The 18,645-nt window shown below is 43.0% G+C and overlaps 1 protein-coding gene across 2 annotated transcripts in view; it reads left to right on the top strand.

Annotated features, from left to right (window-relative positions):
• The window catches only part of PANX1 (pannexin 1), a 48,504-nt gene extending 30,598 nt beyond the window's left edge, over nucleotides 1–17,906 (top strand). The window contains exons 3-5 of one of the 2 annotated variants that reach the window (XM_054015635.1): nucleotides 11,465–11,688; nucleotides 12,803–13,470; nucleotides 17,216–17,906. In XM_054015635.1, the coding sequence (XP_053871610.1) occupies nucleotides 11,465–11,688; nucleotides 12,803–13,470; nucleotides 17,216–17,301 (978 nt within the window). In that variant the 3' untranslated portion in view covers nucleotides 17,302–17,906. Of the gene's footprint in view, nucleotides 1–11,464; nucleotides 11,689–12,802; nucleotides 13,471–15,820; nucleotides 16,416–17,215 lie in introns of those variants that run through there. The other variant, XM_054015636.1, reaches the window with a different exon arrangement.
• The last annotated feature ends 739 nt before the right edge of the window (nucleotides 17,907–18,645 follow it).

Raw genomic sequence — 18,645 nt, 5'->3', positions numbered from 1 at the left:
CTGGAGTGGAGTGGCTGGGTGCCCGGAGCCTCCCCCCCGCCCGTGATTGGGCGTCTGGATGAGGAGGCTATGGGAAGGAGGGGAGGCGGTTATACAGTGGATGTAGCGGGGGTCTGTGCTCTTGTTGGCTTTCCTGCAGCTCCAACAGACCATTTGCTCCCCCAACAGATGCTTCATCATGTCCGTTTGCTCCCCTATTAGCCTCAGCATCGCGTCCTGCCTCTGCTCTTCGTGCTCACTTAATTCTTTCCTGGCCTCTGCCACTGAATGCCTCCATGCATTAAGCTGTTCCCTATCAGTGTGGGAGGACTGCATGAGCTCAGAAAACATGTAATCACAAGTGCGTTTTTTTCCGCCTTCTAATCTGCGATAACTTCAGGGACGGAGATGATAGGGGGAACGTAGAAACATTCTACGCTCTACGATTCTTGGGGGACTGCATGGTCACCTGTGCTGCTGAGTGCTGCTGAGTTCGACACGCTGACCAAGCAGGAAATGAAATTCAAAAGTTCCCGCGGCTTTTCCTGTGTACCTGGCTAGTGCATGGGAGTTCAAAGTGCCGTCCAGAGCGGTCACAATGGAGCACTCTGGGATAGCTCCCAGAGGCCAATACCATCGATTTGCATCTGCACTACCCCAAATTCGACCCAGCAAAGTCCATTTTAGCGCTACTCCCCTCATCGGGGAGAAGTACAGAAGTCGATTTTAAGAGCCCGGTCGACGGAACAGGGTTGGCTGTGTGGATGCAGTCATTTTTAAATCGACCTAACGCGGCTAAATTCGACCTAACCCCGTAGTGTAGACCAGGCCTAAGATTGCATTTAGTATTATGTTAAATTAGTTTGAATCATAATAGTATATAAGTAATAATGAACGCAGAGGAAGTACAGGAACTTTTTTTGGACCTGTTTTGAGATGGGTTAAGAAAACAGCAAGTAAATAAGAAACAGATGGGTTGGAAAATGTCATATGTATTGAAAATAGTTTGGGATTCAGTTTAAGATCTAGGGCCAGGATAATCTCCCAGCCAGATTGCATTCCCTCAGGGTTCCATGAGTAATATGCCTACCCTTTCTTCCACTGAAGCCAATGGTAAAACTCCCATTAACTTCAACAGGACTAGGATTGCAGCCATAGTAAATTTAATTTCCGGCCTTCTGGAAATTTTTGTTAGTTCATTTCTATTTGCAGAGGGGTTTTCCAAGGCATAGTCCTTCTCTTTCTCCCACGAGGCAGAGTAAATCAGAACCTGTAGGCAGTTAGCCTAAGACATCTGCTGGCTTTTGAGCCTTCTCTTCCCCTTCAGAAATACCTTAGTCCCACATTGCTCTAATTTTCACTTATTTTATCTTTTTTCTGTCCCCCATACTTTTCTCATTACATGGCAGAGGATTTACTTTTCTTAAAGCTTGATCCCATCTTGAGGTTGCAGTTTTCACAGCTCTATTAAATTAGAGTTAATACACTAAATTAATGTTGTACCAGCCTGAGTGTTTGGGTCACACTGGTGCTGCTGTTTATCCAAAAGTTAATGAGAGCTGAACATGCCATAGCCAACCTTTTCTGTATGTTGCTAGAGTCTTCCCATGCCATGGATCCCCGGGTGTTAGTGTGCCTTCCTTAATTCAGCCTCCACCTTAATAATGCTCTTATTGAACGCTCCATCTTTATAAAACACTTTTATTGGGTGCCCCGCAACTGTCATTACCTGCACTTTTAAAAAAACAATTCAGCCCAAATATGAATTTATCACTCACATTAAAGTGCCCTTTTAATTTATTATTTTTAGTTTATTTATTAGCTCCGGAAGGAATTGACAATGGTATCATCTGCATGACAGATCGATTACAGGCTTGGGATTCAGGCTGCTCTCTGTGCAAGTTGGGGAAAGAGCCCCAGAGTATGGCTTAAAGTATTTTGTAGAGATTCATTATATGTTGTGTCAGAACCTACAGAGAAAGACAGAGCAAGCAGCTGCACATATTGAATATAGGTATTTGAGTATGCAAACAAACTTAAAAACAAACTTTACTTCATCTCATGTACACATTTTGCATACACAGTTAGAGTGCATCATATTTTGATGATGAAACATTTTCCATCCAGTAGTAACTCAGGAGGATGTTCAAACGTAGCTGCTAAAGTTGGACATTTTTAAATCAGCAAGTCTGAGTAACTAGCATCTAAGAGTTTTTAAAAAACTGTCCAAGGCGCTTACTAGACCATTAATGTTTATTTTCAATAACGCTTGGAACATTGGGGGAGTTCCAGGAGACTGGAAGAAAGCTACTGTTATGCCAGTATTTTAAAAGGGTAAACTGGATGACCCAGGTAGTTATTGGCCTTTCAGCCTGCCATTGATCGTAGGCAAAATAATGAAGCGGCTGATACAAGAATTAATGGAAGATAATGTAATTAATGCCAATCAACATGTGTTTATGGAAAATAGATCCTGTCAAACTAACTTGATATCTTTTTTTGATGAGATTTCAAGGTTGGTTGATAAAGGTAATAGCGTGGATCTAACAGACTGACTTCTGTAAGGCATTCGACTTGGTACCATAAGACATTTTGATAAAACAACTAAAATGATAGAAAATTAACATGGTGCACGTTAAATGGATAAAAAACTGGCAAACTGACAGGTCTCAGTCTCTTTGGGCCAAATTTTCAGAAATAAGCACTTTCATAGATTATAAGGCCAGAAGGAGCCAACTAACCCTACCCCACTCCTCCTACGTCCCTGCCCAAACTGGCTGCTCAGAGACCAGACCCTGTGGATCTGTGACACACACACACACACACGCTCTCTCTCTCTCGAATAAATATTTTCCATGTCCAAGTCTTAGGTTAGCATTTTTTTAAAAAATTTGACTTCCAGTTAGGTAGGTAAATAAATGGTGGTGTTTTTAAAAGAGCTCAACCTATTAGCTCTCATGAAAATCTGGCCCCAGTGCGGGTACAGAACACTTGAAAAATATGGCCCTGAGCTTTTCTGAAAATCTGGTTTAAAGTTTTCTTTTTAATTAATATTAATTAATACCTGGTGTCAGATCTGGTGGCTTACATGTAATAGTGGTCAGTAGGGTAAGAAAGTAACACTTTTCTTTTGTGGCTTTAATAGATTATCAGATATATTTTGTGACTTAATTTTATATCTTCTCAGGTAAGTACAGAACACAAGAAAATGCTTTTGTAAATAATGTGTCAGTGATATCAGTGAGGGGGAGAGAGGCTTTAAAATACCGATGTCACTGTGTATCATGTTACTAGAGCTATCGTTAACATATAAAATGATGTCTCCTACATTACACAGTGTGGTGGCAGATAGGAGCTGCAGAAGATTACCAGAGCAAATTTTGCATCTTTGATTACTCTGCTGTGAGTCTTACTCACAAAATACAGGCAGATAGTGCTGCAAAACTAATCCCTTTTATACTGTATTATTATTGAAGTCATGTTTTAATATTTCAGTTGATCATTCTGGTTTAATAATGTTAATCAAAGGACGTTCTTGGCCTGGCTGTGGAAGCTATACTTAGTTTCCAGTTCTGCCACTCTGACTTTCACTGAGTAGGACCTTACTTCATGAATGGGGCCAGTGATTTCAGTGTTTCTTTAATAACTGACATACGTTCTTACAGTAAAAACTCTTGGGAAGGAGAACAAGGACTCAGAAAATTCACCTTTGGGAATTACTGGCAGCTGCCTTGTTCAGAAGTTTGAGGGATTTGTAGTTTCCCAGAGGGATCAAAGGGAGTGTTCTCCAAACACTGCAGAGCTCAAGGATCCACCAGGAAAAATAGTTCCAGCCACATGGAGCCAGGTGCATCTGTTTTACTTTATCCACCTTGTTTCCTTGGACTCTGCTTGTCTCCTGGAAAAGGGGCTACTTTAGAAGCTAGCCACCTGTACCCTTATCCGAGGGAATAGTTAGCACAGAGTGACAGTTAATGTTGCTTCTAGCATCCTTAACTTCCACTGGCTTGTCAGGCAGAAATATTGCTTGGCTTGGATGTGAACATGCTATGTATATGGAATGTTTGCTCCCAGTTCCACCCGTCATATCCCAAGATGCCCATCCCAGACACCCAGAGTAACAATCACACAGCATTTGCACTGAGCAGCTGCCAAAGACCCAGAGAAAGGGAAGCACACTCCTTAGGGTTTCTCTATGCTTGAAATGCTACAGCAGCACAGCTTCCGCTGTGCCACTGTAGTGCTTCAGTGTAGACACTTCATACACTGACGGAAAGAGTTTTCCCATTTGCATGGGTAATCCACCTCCCTGAGAGGTGGTAGCTTGCTGGACAGAAGAATTCTTCCATTGCCTAGTGCTGTCTACACTGGAGTTAGGTTGGTTTAACTACACCACTCAGGAGTGTGGATTTTTCACACCCCCAAGTGACATAGTTAAGCCAACTTAATTTTCTAGTGTAGACCAAGCTCTTGGCTCCCCTACTCTCCTCCTGTTTCAGTCCTTTGAGCTCTTCTTCTTGTACTTTTCTTTTTCCTTTCCTTTCCTGTCATGGTGACTCATGTTTATTCAGAGTTGAGGATAATCTAGGCTGGGTGTGTCTAATAATTCATCATTGTTTTCTCCTGGGTTTGACAATGGATGGGTATTTGAAATTGATTTTTTGTAAACAACTGGCTTGTGAGGTACCCCTCCCTGCCATGAGGTGTACTTGAAGTTGTAGTACAGGTTATGAACAGTTTTCTGCATACATAAATTTATAACCACAGTCCGAGATAGACACTGTATGACACATACATATCTCATAATGACCATCCAGTTCAGAACATTAGAAGTTTTCATAAAAGACCTTTCTCATTATGGCACGATAATACAATATGCAGTCAGTTGGTTCAACTGCTCATTTTTGGAGTTTGAACCTTCTGTTCTTCTATTGGGGTGTCTGGGCCCTGATCGTTCCAATCGCATATTGACACATGTAGATAAGCTTTAACTGGTGATGTTTAGAATCTGAACGATTCCTACAAATGGCTTCTGTTATCTCAGTCCTAATCACTAAGGAAGGGTGTGACATTCCCCTCTGGTGTTATCTGGACCGATCTGCTAGGTCACTCCAACCCTGCTCTGCTGTGAGAACCCCCACTGCTGGGCTGTTCACGCACAGCCTCTGGCATGTAAGCTTTTTCCAGCTACTTGCAGCCAAATGACACTAGCCAATATCTCCAGTCCAGGACACAACCCTAGGAACCTCCGTCTTGCAGTGTCTAGTTATGCCCACTGGATGCTGCAGGCTTATACGAGTTCGTCAATTTAACAAAGAAATTGATATGTACCAGCCTTGTTATCCCAAGGGGAGTCTCTGTCACGCTTCAAACCAATGCACTGCTCCAGATAGAATAAACAAACATTTATTAACTATAAAGATAGATTTTAAGTGATTATAAGTCAAAGCATAAAAAGTCAGAGTGGTTACCAAAGAAAATAAAATATAAGCACACAGTCTAAACTCTTAATCCTATTAGACTGGGCAGCAGCTAAATTAAGCAGTTTTTCTCACTCCACTGGATATTGCAGTCCTTAATATACAGGTTTGTCCCAGGTTTAAGGAACAATCTCCTGTGTTGGAGTCTTGTCTTCTTCTCGGGGTCTTGGTTGCTTGCAGCATAGGTGGTGGCAGGAGAAGGGCCCAGTATGTGTCCACTCTGTCTGTTTTATACCCTCAGTCCATGTGCTTGGGGAGCACAAGTCCAGGCATGTCTGGGGGGCATTGCTGAGTCTCTCCAAGTAAGGTTGAGCAATTCCCCTGGTGTGGCCTCATGCAGGTGAGTCATTGCTTTGTAGCTCCCTTGCTGGACAATGTTTTAGTGACTGCCATACAATACAATTCTCATAACTTCATATGCATTAATGATACACATATATGGATAGAGAAATGACTTTCAGCAGATCATAACCTTTCCCCTGATACCTTACAAGGCATGCTTTATATGTAAGATCACAATTATATGAAAATGAGGAATATGGGAGTTACAGTATGCTCCCCCAAGGTATAGAATGTCACAAAGGGCCTTTTGCATGTACAGTAAACTACAGATTATCCAAATTGCATGGGCGGATAGACTTTATTTGGGTAATCAGGAATGTGGATAATTGAGACGGCAAGTGCCCTTCAGCCATTCAGCAGCAGGTTGGCCTTCCCTATAGACGGGGGCTTGTCGTCTTCTCAGTCCTGGCCAGGGCTGGGGGCTCTCTGCTCTGCTCCATCAGGATCGCAACCTCCCCTTTGTGCCTGCAGGGTGTCACCTGCACTGCCACAGGAGCTGTTCAGCAGCAAGGTGGCCTCCCCTATGGCCAGGGATTTGTCTTCTTCTTCCTCCTCCTTGCAGTCCTGGGAGTCTCTGCTCTATTACCTGAATCTCCGCATTATCCGAATCCCCTCCTTTTCGACATACATGCCTTCTGCAGCATATATCTCATGCTGGGGGACAAGGAAGGGATTTGGATAATGTGGAGGTTCGGATAATAGGGTTTTGGATAAACAGGAGTATACTAGATTCATATTTACTAGTTCACATCCAGCATTATAAACTTCACAAAATGCTGTTAAAAGAGGCCCTACTAGTAATTTTAGAACTAAAGCACTCTGGGGCAAAACTGAATTTCATGTCAGGGATAGTAAAACTCTTCAATTTATTTGATCATATAGGTCTTTAGCACCAACAAGAAACATGGCTAATGTAATGCAAACTATCCCCAAGACATCTCTCCACTCCTTGATGTAATGCTGCCACCTTGTAAATTGTGAGGCATTGAAATACATTTTTTTGAAAGGCAAATTGCATGGTTTGATCCATACACCAAGCACCAGTTGTTTATCCATGTTCAACTGTCATGAATTTTGTGGGGGGGGAGGGGGGACGACTTATTTTGCCCACTGCTATTTTTAAAAGATTGGTATGGCAGTGTAAATAAGTATCAGAGGGGTAGTCGTGTTAGTCTGGATCTGTAAAAAGCAACAGAGGGTCCTGTGGCACCTTTAAGACTAACAGAAGTATTGGGAGCAAAAGCTTTCATGGGTAAGAACCTCAGTTCTTCAGATGCAAGTAATGGAAATTTCCAGAGGCAGGTATAAATCAGTATGGAGATAATGAGGTTAGTTCAATCAGGGAGGGTGAGGTGCTCTGCTAGCAGTTGAGGTGTGAATACCAAGGGAGGAGAAACTGCTTCTGTAGTTGGATAGTCTTTGTTTAATCCTGATCTGATAGTGTCAAATTTGCAAATGAACTGGAGCTCAGCAGTTTCTCTTTGGAGTCTGGTCCTGAAGTTTTTTTTGCTGTAAGATGGCTACCTTTACATCTGCTAATGTGTAGCCAGGGAGGTTGAAGTGTTTTCCTACAGGTTTTTGTATATTGCCATTCCTGATATCTGACTTGTGTTCATTTATCCTCTTGCGTAGTGACTGTCCATTTTGGCCAATGTTCATAGCAGAAGGGCATTGCTGGCACATGATGGCATATATAACATTGGTGGACGTGCAGGTGAATGAGCCGGTGATGTTGTAGCTGATCTGGTTAGGTCCTGTGAAGGTGTTGCTGGTGTAGATATGTGGGCAGAGTTGGCATCGAGGTTTGTTGCATGGGTTGGTTCCTGAGTTAGAGTTGTTATGGTGCGGTGCATGGTTGCTGGTGAGAATATGCTTAAGGTTGGCGGGTTGTCTGTGGGCGAGGACTGGCCTGCCTCCCAAGGTCTGTGAAAGTGAGGGATCATTGTCTAGGATGGGTTGTAGATCACTGATGATGCGTTGGAGAGTTTTAAGCTGAGGACTAGGTGATGGCCGGGGAGTTCTGTTGGTTTCTTTTTTGGGCCTGTCTTGTAGCAGGAGGCTTCTGGGTACACGTCTGGCTCTGTTGATTTGTTTCTTTATTTCCTTGTGTGGGTATCGTAGCTTTGAGAATGCTTGGTGAAGATCTTGTAGGTGTTGGTCTCTGTCTGAGGGGTTGGAGCAGATGTGGTTGTACCTCAGCGCTTGGCTGTAGACGATGGATCGTGTGGTGTGTCCGGGGTGGAAGCTGGAGGCATGAAGGTAGGCATAGCAGTTGGTGGGTTTTCGGTATAGGGTGGTGTTAACGTGGCCATCGCTTATTTGTACTGTGGTGTCTAGGAAGTGGACCTCCCGTGTAGATTGGTCCAGGCTGAGGTTGATGGTGGGGTGGAAGCTGTTGAAATCATGGTGGAATTCTTCCAGGGTCTCCTTGCCATGGGTCCAGATGATGAAGATGTCATCAATGTAGCGTAGGTAGAGAAGGGGCGTGAGCGGACGAGAGCTGAGGAAGCGTTGTTCCAGGTCAGCCATAAAAATGTTGGCATATTGTGGGGCCATGCGGGTGCCCATAGCGGTGCCACTGGTCTGGAGATATATATTGTCACCAAATTTGAAATAATTGTGCGTGAGGATAAAATCACAGAGCTCAGCAACAAGTTGTGCTGTGTCATCATCAGGGATACTGTTCCTGACCGCTTGTATTCCATCTGTGTGTGGGATGTTTGTGTAGAGAGCCTCTACATCCATGGTGGCTAGGATGGTGTTTTCTGGGAGGTCACTAATGCATTGTAGTTTTCTCAGGAAATCAGTGGTGTCAAGGAGATAGCTGGGAGTGCTGGTGGCGTAAGGTCTGAGGCTAGGTCTACACTACCCGCCTGAATCGGCAGATAGAAATCGATCTCTCGGGGATCGAATTATCGCCTCTCGTTGGGACGCGACAATCGATCCCCGAATCGACGTTCTTACTCCACCAGCGGCGGTGGGAGTAAGCACCGTTGACGGGGAGCCACGGAGGTCGATTTTGCCGCCGTCCTCACAGCAGGGTAAGTTGGCTCCGATAGGTCGAATTCAGCTATGCTATTAGCGTAGCTGAATTTGCGTATCTTAAATCGACACACCTTCCCCACCCCCACCCCCGTAGTGAAGACCTGCCCTGAGTAGGGAGTCCACATATCCAGACAGTCCTTCAGTCAGAGTGCCGAGATGATGGGGCATCCAGGATTTCCAGTTTTGTGGATTTTGAGTAGTAGATAGAATAACCCCGGTCGGGCTCTAAGGGTATGTTGATTTGTTCCTGTGTTAGTGTAGGGAGTGTCCTGAGTAGATGGTGCAGTTTCTTAGTGTATTCCTCAGTGGGATCTGAGGAAAGCGGCCTGTAGAATTTGGTATTGCAGAGTTGTCTGGCAGCCTCCTTCTGGTAGTCAGACCTGTTCATGATGACAACAGCACCTCCTTTATCAGCCTCTTTGATGTGTAAATAAGGTTATTTAAATATTGATTAGATGATCTGGATAATGTAATAAATCCTTTCCATTCTGACTCCTATGATTCTACTGTCAGATCATCTTTTCTTCTCTGCTTGCGCGTTCATCTCAGAAGTTTCATGTGGAAATTAACTTCTGTTCACAAGTTAACACACGTAAAGAAAAACTGATGAGGATAATGAGATGAGGAGAGAGGGTTATGAACCGGACCTTGAAAACATCATGGAATGCTTGGTAAATGAAGACTGCTGCTTCCAAATAAAACAGGAGCAAATGCTGCTTCTTTCCAGAGTTGGAACACAAAACAAACATCTGCACGGTTCTTATTATTATTATTAATTAGCACAGCATTTAGGAACCCTAGTCATGGACCAGGACCCCATTGTGCCACACACTCTACAAACACAGAACAAAAAGACAGTCTCTGCAAAAGGGTTTACAATCTAGGTATAAGACAAGAGACAAGTTCATGGATGAATAAGATGGATAATTATGTTTGGTAGAATTAGACAATATATGCATCTGAAAGGATTTTCCGATATTATAGCTGTTTTATACATTACGCATTTAATATAAATGTGTCTTGAGAATATATTGAGAGGGACAAAGTGGGTGAGATTGGTGGAAGGGACGAGAAGAGCTCTGTGAAGCTCAAAAGCTTGTCCCCTCCACCAACAGAAGTTGGTCCAATAAAAGACATTACCTCCCTCAACTTGTCTTTCTCTCATCCTGGGACCAATGCAGCTATAGCAATACTACAAACAACCTTGAGAATGTATTGGCATTATTATATGATTTATTTACATTTGATAAGAGCATGCATTGAGTAGGCTATACTGGCATGGATAGTGTTATAAGCTTACAATACATGTGTTTTATATAACCATCATTATATAGGAAGAAAGTAGTAACACTTAACCAGGTTTTAAAGCTTTATAAGACAATTACTACCAAGAGACCAATATGTAGAGCCCTGCAATTGACCAATCCAAGGTGGGGTCTACATTTCCCAGCTCCCCGGATTCAACCTGGAACTGGGGCCATGTGGATCCTCTTCTGCTCCATTCCAGCAGCCCACCCTACCCATCCTGAATTAGGAATGGGAACCTGGCCTGGCAGGTGCTGCAGGTCTCGCTGATCTCCAATTTGGAGGTCAGGAAGGAATTTTTTTCTCCTGGGGGCCAGTTGACTGAGGATCAGGGAGTTTTTCGCCTTCCTCACAGCACCTTCGACTCACAGTGGGTTAAGTAGGAAGGTGCTTAGTACTTACCTGAGGTTCTTGGGTTGAGTTGTTAATTCCTCACAACTTGCAGCCTGTTTCCAGTGTAGTCAAAAAATAAAATGAACTGTTCGCCGAGGTAAAAGTCCTGGGATTTTGGTGATGGCCCTTGGGCTCATGGGATGGGGTGAGACTTTGTTGCTCCCAGGGCCGAGGTCCCCGACCCTCTCTACCCCCTCTGTCCCCCTCGTCATGGGGAAGGGTGCTAGGACTCAGAGAACTAAGTCCTGGGGGTTGGGGGAATAGGCTGAGGAGAGCCTACATCAAGTTACAGGGTATATGGTAGGAGCCCTGTAACCCCTGCACTGGATCAAATTAAATGCCTGGTATAGGAGAGTATGGGTGATGGGCAGGTAGCTCCCCTCCCTTGTGTTAAAGTTTAATAAAAGGTGCGGCAAGCTGCTTAATTCCATGCATGTGTCTGTCCTCATTTTGCCACTGTGTCCACATCAAATGACATTGTTCTTGTCAGTTTCACACTTGCCCACACAGTTCTGAATAGCTGTGGTGAAAATGTGGTCCAGAATTTGGGTTACATTCACTCTGCTTCTGTTTGGCAAAAACTGAGCAGCAGCAGAGGCAGTGGATCTGTCTGTCTGCACACTCAAGAAGATGGCTCTGCATTAGTTCTTAATGGGAGCTTTTCTTTGTACCTATGGGACTATTTCCTGGTTTAGTTTCTTTTTCTTTCTTTAAAAAAGAACAAAAGCTTAAATTCTGCATCAATTTTTGGCTTCCCCCTTCTCCCAACCCACCAAGAAAGTTTCCTACTCACCCTGGTTAGTGTGAAAATGGGTTTTTATAAAGCAGAGTGCCTTGCCCAAGAAAATATTCTTATTTGACTTGTTTTGTTACAGATTGAGTCTAATCTAACAATTTTTAATGCTATTTTTCTCTTCCAGTTTTTCCCATATATCCTGCTACTAGTTGCTATCCTGTTGTATCTACCATGCTTGTTCTGGCGCTTCACTGCAGCACCCCATCTTTGCTCAGATCTGAAATTTATTATGGAAGAACTTGACAAGGCCTACAACAGGGCAATCAAAGCAGCTAATAGCTTTCACAGTGGAGACACTAGAGACCCCAGTAGCCTGCCTCCAGCTGTTAATGAAAACTTGACACAAAGGTAAGGTGCTGTAGCTTGGTATTTTTGGTCTTTATTTCTTTTAGCCTTTAATAAGTATAATATGTTTGGAACACTTGTAAATCACAGACACATACTGTAAATTTATACCAGCCATTTTAAAGATGAGCTGACATGTTGTTTTTTTAGAACTGTGATTAAAAATGTAAGATCCCAAATCGATAATAAAATGTGTGTGTGGAGTTAGAACTTACAAATAACTACTTTTTTCAAACAAAATACTTGTAAATCAGGTTGTCTTCCTCTCCCTTTGTAGACCAGCCCCGGCCTAAGGTGGCTCTGTGTTTCCTTTGCTACAATGGATGTCAGTATTGCCTAAAAACAGCATTAGGAAGTGCAGGTGGCTGTATTCCTTACCTACCAGTACAGTTATTTTTCACATCCTTTGATGTAGAAGGCCATTACTGAGCTCCCTTGCCACTCTGTTGTTCTCAGAATTGTCTCTGCAAAGACTCCTTTTTCTTTATTTTTTCCTTTTTAAAATATTTGTCTTTTCCAGGCTCCCTCTCTTGGATTAGTTGCTGCACTGTTCTAACCAGCCTCAGTTTCACAGCTTCCCTAGACAGTGCAGTAATTTCTCCTCTTCTCTTTCTTCAGAAGAAATAAAAATTACAAATAAGAATTGAAAATTGTTTCTTTAATAGTGAGTTGGCATGGATCTCTGAAGTTAGGTCCTGGCAGGTAAAATGCCATTCTCATCTTAATGTAAGACATGTTGCAGCTGTGTCTGCTTTTCCTCTTAGGTTGGATTTGAGTGTCAGTGCTTGAGTTGCATTTAAAAATTTCTTTTTAGTATTTTACTTATTCTGTCTGAGGCTTGGGCATTTTTCCTGTTGACCCTCATACTTGTCTTGTAAACAGTTATATTCAGTACTAATGAATGTACCGGAATTCTGGCCTTGAGATTGCCCTTACATCTGTTTTGCACAAGTGTTACTTCATTGATTTCAGTAGAGTAACTCCTGATTTACAACCATGTCAGTGAGATCAGAATCAGGCCTTTTGTTTGTGTGTGTCAAAATGTTCGGCTTATTTAATATGACAAAATGATTCCTGCAATGATTGGTCTATGTTTGTTTTTTTTCTTTTTTTCCAGTTTGTGGGAGATATCTGAAAGCCACTTTAAATACCCCATTGTGGAACAATACCTGAAGACAAAAAGAAACTCCAAAAACTTAATAATCAAATATGTTATTTGCCGTCTACTAACATTAGTAATTATCCTGTTTGCATGCCTCTATCTGGGCTATTATATCAATCTCTCCTCTATGACTGATGAGTTTCTGTGCACCATCAAAACTGGAATCTTAAAGAATGACACAACCATTCCAGAACTAGTTCAATGTAAGCTTATTGCTGTTGGCGTCTTCCAGCTACTCAGTTACATTAACTTATTTGTGTATATTTTGGTGATGCCTCTTGTAATGTATGCCATGCTCGTCCCATGCAGGCGAAGCTCAGACATTCTTAGAGTATATGAAATTCTGCCAACATTTGATGTTCTGAAACTCAAGTCAAATTATGATGATTTAAGCCTCTACCTCCTCTTCCTTGAGGAAAACGTAAGTGAGCTTAAATCATACAAGTGCCTCAAAGTGCTGGAGAATATTGCAGGCCCTGGGAAGTGTGACATAATCCATCTGTTGCCAAACCTTGGTACGATTAAGACGACAGATACGGTAGATGGGAAGCCAGCAACTGTGAAAGAGAAGCCTGACGAGAAAATTACAGAAGAACCAGAAAGGACTACAACAGAACTACAAGGTAAAGTTGAGCTGCTTGTTGTGTTTAAATGGTGTATCCATTAACATAGGCCTGAATAGGAAGAAAAATTGTTTCTTATATTATGAAATTCTGTATCTAAACAAATAGAAGCCTTAGAATTCTTGTATGCAAAGACTTAAATGTGCTGTATAAGAAAATTGACTAGCTTATACCTAATAATACAGTCTGCTTATATGATTCTTATAACTTCAGTTAACCCCTCAGGAGGGTTATGTTATTGAAAGCTATTGTAGTATTTTTATTTGTTTGTCATAATGGACCAAATTTTCAAAGATAGATGCCTAAACTGTGCCTGCAAAATATATAAGCAGAGATGCAAATTTTCCATCTACAGCTTAGGCACTTGGTTTTGAGAAACGTCACTTCCAATTAATATGGTGTTTGTGCAATAATATTGCTTGGGTCATTTGAACTGATGGTAAGGAAAAACTAAGGAACTCATGTGCCTGTCGTAGCTCTCCTGCATGGTTTGTGGGTATGGGTCTAACCTGTGGCAGAGGGCTAGAGCCAGAAATGGCTCTTAGATCTGTGTTAGCCCTTCCTGACTTCATCTCTCAGCAGCTCTAAGCCTAGCAGAAGTGGTGGTAGCAGCAGTTGGGTATTGAGTTCTTAGTCCTTTGGATCAATCACAAACTTGTAAAGTGTACAGTCACTGTACAATGTGTTTGCATTTGGAGATAGAACTAAGATAAGATGGGGAAGTTAGTGGTGTCATGATTTTGTTTTAAAGAACAGCGTGAAAGGCCGGTAGTCTTCAGGCTAGAGGGACAGAGGTGCATAGAAGTTAATCCTCCCCCTTCTCTCTCTCTCTCACACACACACGAGATCCGATGGGGGTGGTATTGGGGAAGGGACTCCTTTTAATGGCAGGGTAGCAGCAGAGCCCCTGTTATTGCTGGCTGTCTGCTCTTTGTGGCAAGGGAAACTGTTTATGTATAAGCCACCAAGCCGGCTACACTTCGCTCATGCTCCCTGTCCAAACCTCCCCTGTTCTGGGGTGGAGGGAGCCCCTTAAGGGTAGTGCTCTACACCAAAGGATCCCTAAGATCTACAGTTAAAACTTATAGCAGCGTGGTTATGACAACCAGGGATATGAAAAAAACATTTCTGACTAACATAGGTATGCTGATAAATCCCCCAGTGTAGATACAGCTAGAGGGATTCTGTCAGCATAGCTAACATCATTGGGGGAGGTGGTATTCCTGTACCATCAGATCTCCTCCTTCTGTTGCTATATACTGCAACTACACTAGGGGGCTCCGCAGGCATAGCTATGCTGCCGAAGGCCCTGTAGTGTATGCATGGCCTCACACAGGAAATAAGGCACACATTTTTAACAGAGAAGGTAGTTGGAACAATTTACCAAGAGTCGTATGACTGGCAGTTTTTAAATCACAATTGGATATGTTTCTAAAGGATATACTCTAGTTTAAACAGGAATTAATTCAGGGAGGTTCTATGGCCTGAGTTAAACAGGCGGTCAGACTAGATGATCACAGCGGTCACTTCTAGGTTTGCAATCTACAAGCTGGAACAATTTGTATAATGGGGGTGCTGAGAGTCAATGAACCAAACTGTAAACCTTGTATATCATGGAAACCACTTCAAGCCAGGGGGTGTGGCAGCATCCCCACCACCACCACCACCACATCCCGAGTTCCAGCACCTATGTCTACAACTCCTTCATGACCGTCACCACATGCAGAGGGACCACTCCATTTCCACTGCAGTGGGGCCTTAATTGGTCACAGAGGAGAGGGGAAAATTTGGCCCTAAGTGATTTCACCAAGATTATAGGGTGAGTCAGAATCCAGAATAGAGCACTTAACCCTTAAGCACTTTTTCAGGTATCTAATAGGGTGTCATAAGGAGGAGGGAGAGAACTTGTTCACCTTAGCCTCTAAGGATAGAACCAGAAACAATGGGTTTAAACTGCAGCAAGGGAGGTCTAGGTTGGACATTAGGAAAAAGTTCCTAACTGTCAGGGTGGTTAAACACTGGAACAAATTGCCTAGGGAGGTTGTGGAATCTCCGTCTCTGGAGATATTTAAGAGTAGGTTAGATAAATGTCTATCAGGGATGGTCTAGACAGTATTTGGTCCTGCCATGCGGGCAGGGGACTGGACTCGATGACCTCTCGAGGTCCCTTCCAGTCCTATAATCTATGAATCTATGAATATAAACCCATAATAGTTCATCCCCTGCCCAGACATGGTTAATTCTATTGAGCAATCATGGTAATACGAGAATAAATGTTCAGATACAATGGTAATGAGAGTAGCATATTTTATATGTAAGTGCATTCACTTGGATCCTGCTCTTTCTACAGAAACATAACCTGGCTTCAGATAATGCTCTTTCCACTTATGGTGTTCATTGTGATTCCAAATCTCTTTGAAGGAAATTGCCAGTCATGTTGTACATGGAGAAAGAGATATAGCCTCTCCATGCAGAGGTGGGAATGGCTGGGAACTCTGACCATATTTAGCTCAGATAGGAGGAAACTGCAGATGCAGATTAAGTCAAAGAACAGTTTCCAAGGTAGGGGATATTTAAATTATTTTTCAGCACAGTAATGATACTGTCTCTTCTGCCTAATATAATGGAGGAAGCATCAGCTTAAGAGAGATGTTCATGATGTAGTATTCTAAGTCACTCCCTCCCCACCAACCCCGGTACCGACAGCCAGCTACGACCTGACATCGTCGTCACCGACGAGGCCCAGAAAAAGATCATCCTTGTCGACGTCATGGTCTCCTTTGAGAACAGGACCCCGGCGTTTCGTGAAGCCTGAGCTCATAAGCTGGAAAAGTACGTGCCCCTGGCCGACACCCTAAGAGTGAAGGGCTACGAGATGCAGATGGACGCCCTGATCGTCGGAGCCCTGGGCACCTGGGACCCCTGCAACGCGCGTGTGCTGCAGACCTGCGGGATTGGTCGACACTATGCACAGCTCATGCGGCACCTCATTGTCTCAGACATCATCCGATGGTCCAGGGACATCTACGTTGAACACATCACCGGCCACCAACAGTACCAGGAGGTGTGAGCCGAGCGACATCGTTCTTCGACTATGAGAAAGGGACCGAGAGACTTTCTCCGTTGGATCATATGAACTGGAACCATAAACTCCCTGAACATTAAATCTCACCAAATGAGGGTCAATCCATCCTCATCATCATATCCATTGCATTTAACTGCCCCCACGTTTTCGCCTGCCTCTAGTGATATTAGCATGATTTAATAAAAGATTTTACAAACGTAGGTACAGATTCTAGCTCCTTTGCACAAGAACAAGAAAGGCACCAAGACGATTTCTTTCCCACTTTGGCACACCTCAGAGGACTGGAACAGCCAGAATCATAGCATTGCTGACCACACCAGACGTGGAGATATGCCTGGGGGATGGCTCCAGAACCCTGTGCACCAGCTCGTGGTTCTACACTAGCTCTGGGTTCTGCATTTCCAAAAGGAAGCTGTAAGGTGCTCCTCAGGCTCAGCATTGGACAGGTAGTGCCACTAAGATGGTGCCCTTTGTGTATGTCCCTGTATAAAGCCACACGCTAGCCTAGCTATAGTACAAATCAAAGGTGAAAATAGCTTGCAGGTTTGTGTTTTTTAAATCTCCACGGCTGCTATTTTGTTGTAAGGAAAGCAGGAATATTCGCTTGTGACAAAATGGTGTGATGGAATTTCATTGTAACGAGCATTTGCTTTTGTTTAGTTTTTACAGATCTGCTCCCAAGTTGCAATACAAGCGCAAGCAACGAAGATAAGGTTCGTCAAAGACTTATAGATTCTTCATGCTGATTGTTCCTGCATGCTCCTCTTTTGACGGTTGTAGCACAGGACAGCTGCCCTCTATCCCCACCTCCAATACAAGCCGCACCGAACACAGGACACTGCCTTTCTCGATGAATGGACTGGGTTTGGGGTCCTACCAGTTCACCAGAGAGGATAAACCAGTTTGCAGACTGTTTACATACAGTACAGTTAATCTCGTATCACAAAAGGCACCATCTAGAGTTTGAATATTTATAAAACCACTTTACTACGAATTATGGAAAAGGGAAATCCATCAGGTAATTAGCATGCAGAATGGATTACCAGAAGCAGCAGTTGAAGCTGAGACCATTTAAACAATAGTCGTGTGCTTACAGCGATGAAACACTGAACTGCATAGACGCTAGAAACAGAGATGGCCAGATTCCATCCTGAGATGACGTGGTGTTGAGGTGTGTGTAACAGAGTACTGGAAATGCCAAACTTTGTTACTTGCCACCTAGTGTCCAATTCTGCAGTTCTTACTCCATCTATAAAAAGAACAGGAGTACTTGTGGCACCTTAGAGACTAACAAATTTATTAGAGCATAAGCTTTCGTGGGCTACAGCCCACTTCTTCGGATGCATATAGAATGGAACATATATTGAGGAGATATATATATACACACATACAGAGAGCATGAACAGGTGGGAGTTGTCTTACCAACTCTGTTTAAGGTAAAATATCCCATGCATTGCAGTGGGTATCAAAGGAGATGACCGTGTTAGATCTGGGTTTAGAACTAAAGTGTTCTTGGCTCCCTAGCCTGTAAAGTTAATGGGACTTTTGTTTGAGTTTGGACTGCAAGGTTTCAATCCTTAATTCTATTTCTTAGCTGATTTGGTTTTAATTCCACAGCCCTCTGAATAATGGATTCTAAAGTTTAGGGGCTGAGCAACAGTGATAACCCCTACTACAAGGGTTTGTCTTGTCTATGCTGATGTAAAGAACTGTATTTTATATCCATTGTGTTTAAAATAGCCACTTTTTAACATTTATTGGGTATCAAATACAGTATAGAACGCACATTTTCCACAACATGCCTTATAAGAAAAGCATGCATGACATTCTCAGTTGTATTATAGTAGCAACTACAGGCCTCGAGTCAGGGCCCCACTGGGCTAGACAGGATATAGAAGAAGACAGTCTCTTCCTCAGAGTTTGCAATCTTAGTTAAAGATCAGATACAACGGGTAATTGAAAGAAACCGAACAGAAGAGGACCATGATGTGGTGATAGAAATATGGACATGTTTTGTGGCAAAATCACTGATCCACTGAGGCATTTTGTAATTCAGAAAGTTACTGCCATAATTCGTTCATGTGGGGTTT

The sequence above is a fragment of the Malaclemys terrapin genome, chromosome 1, assembly GCF_027887155.1.
Source record: "Malaclemys terrapin pileata isolate rMalTer1 chromosome 1, rMalTer1.hap1, whole genome shotgun sequence".
NCBI classification, from domain to species: domain Eukaryota; kingdom Metazoa; phylum Chordata; order Testudines; family Emydidae; genus Malaclemys; species Malaclemys terrapin.
Note: the sequence above shows the minus strand (reverse complement) of the source record. Positions and strands in the feature narration are given on the sequence as shown.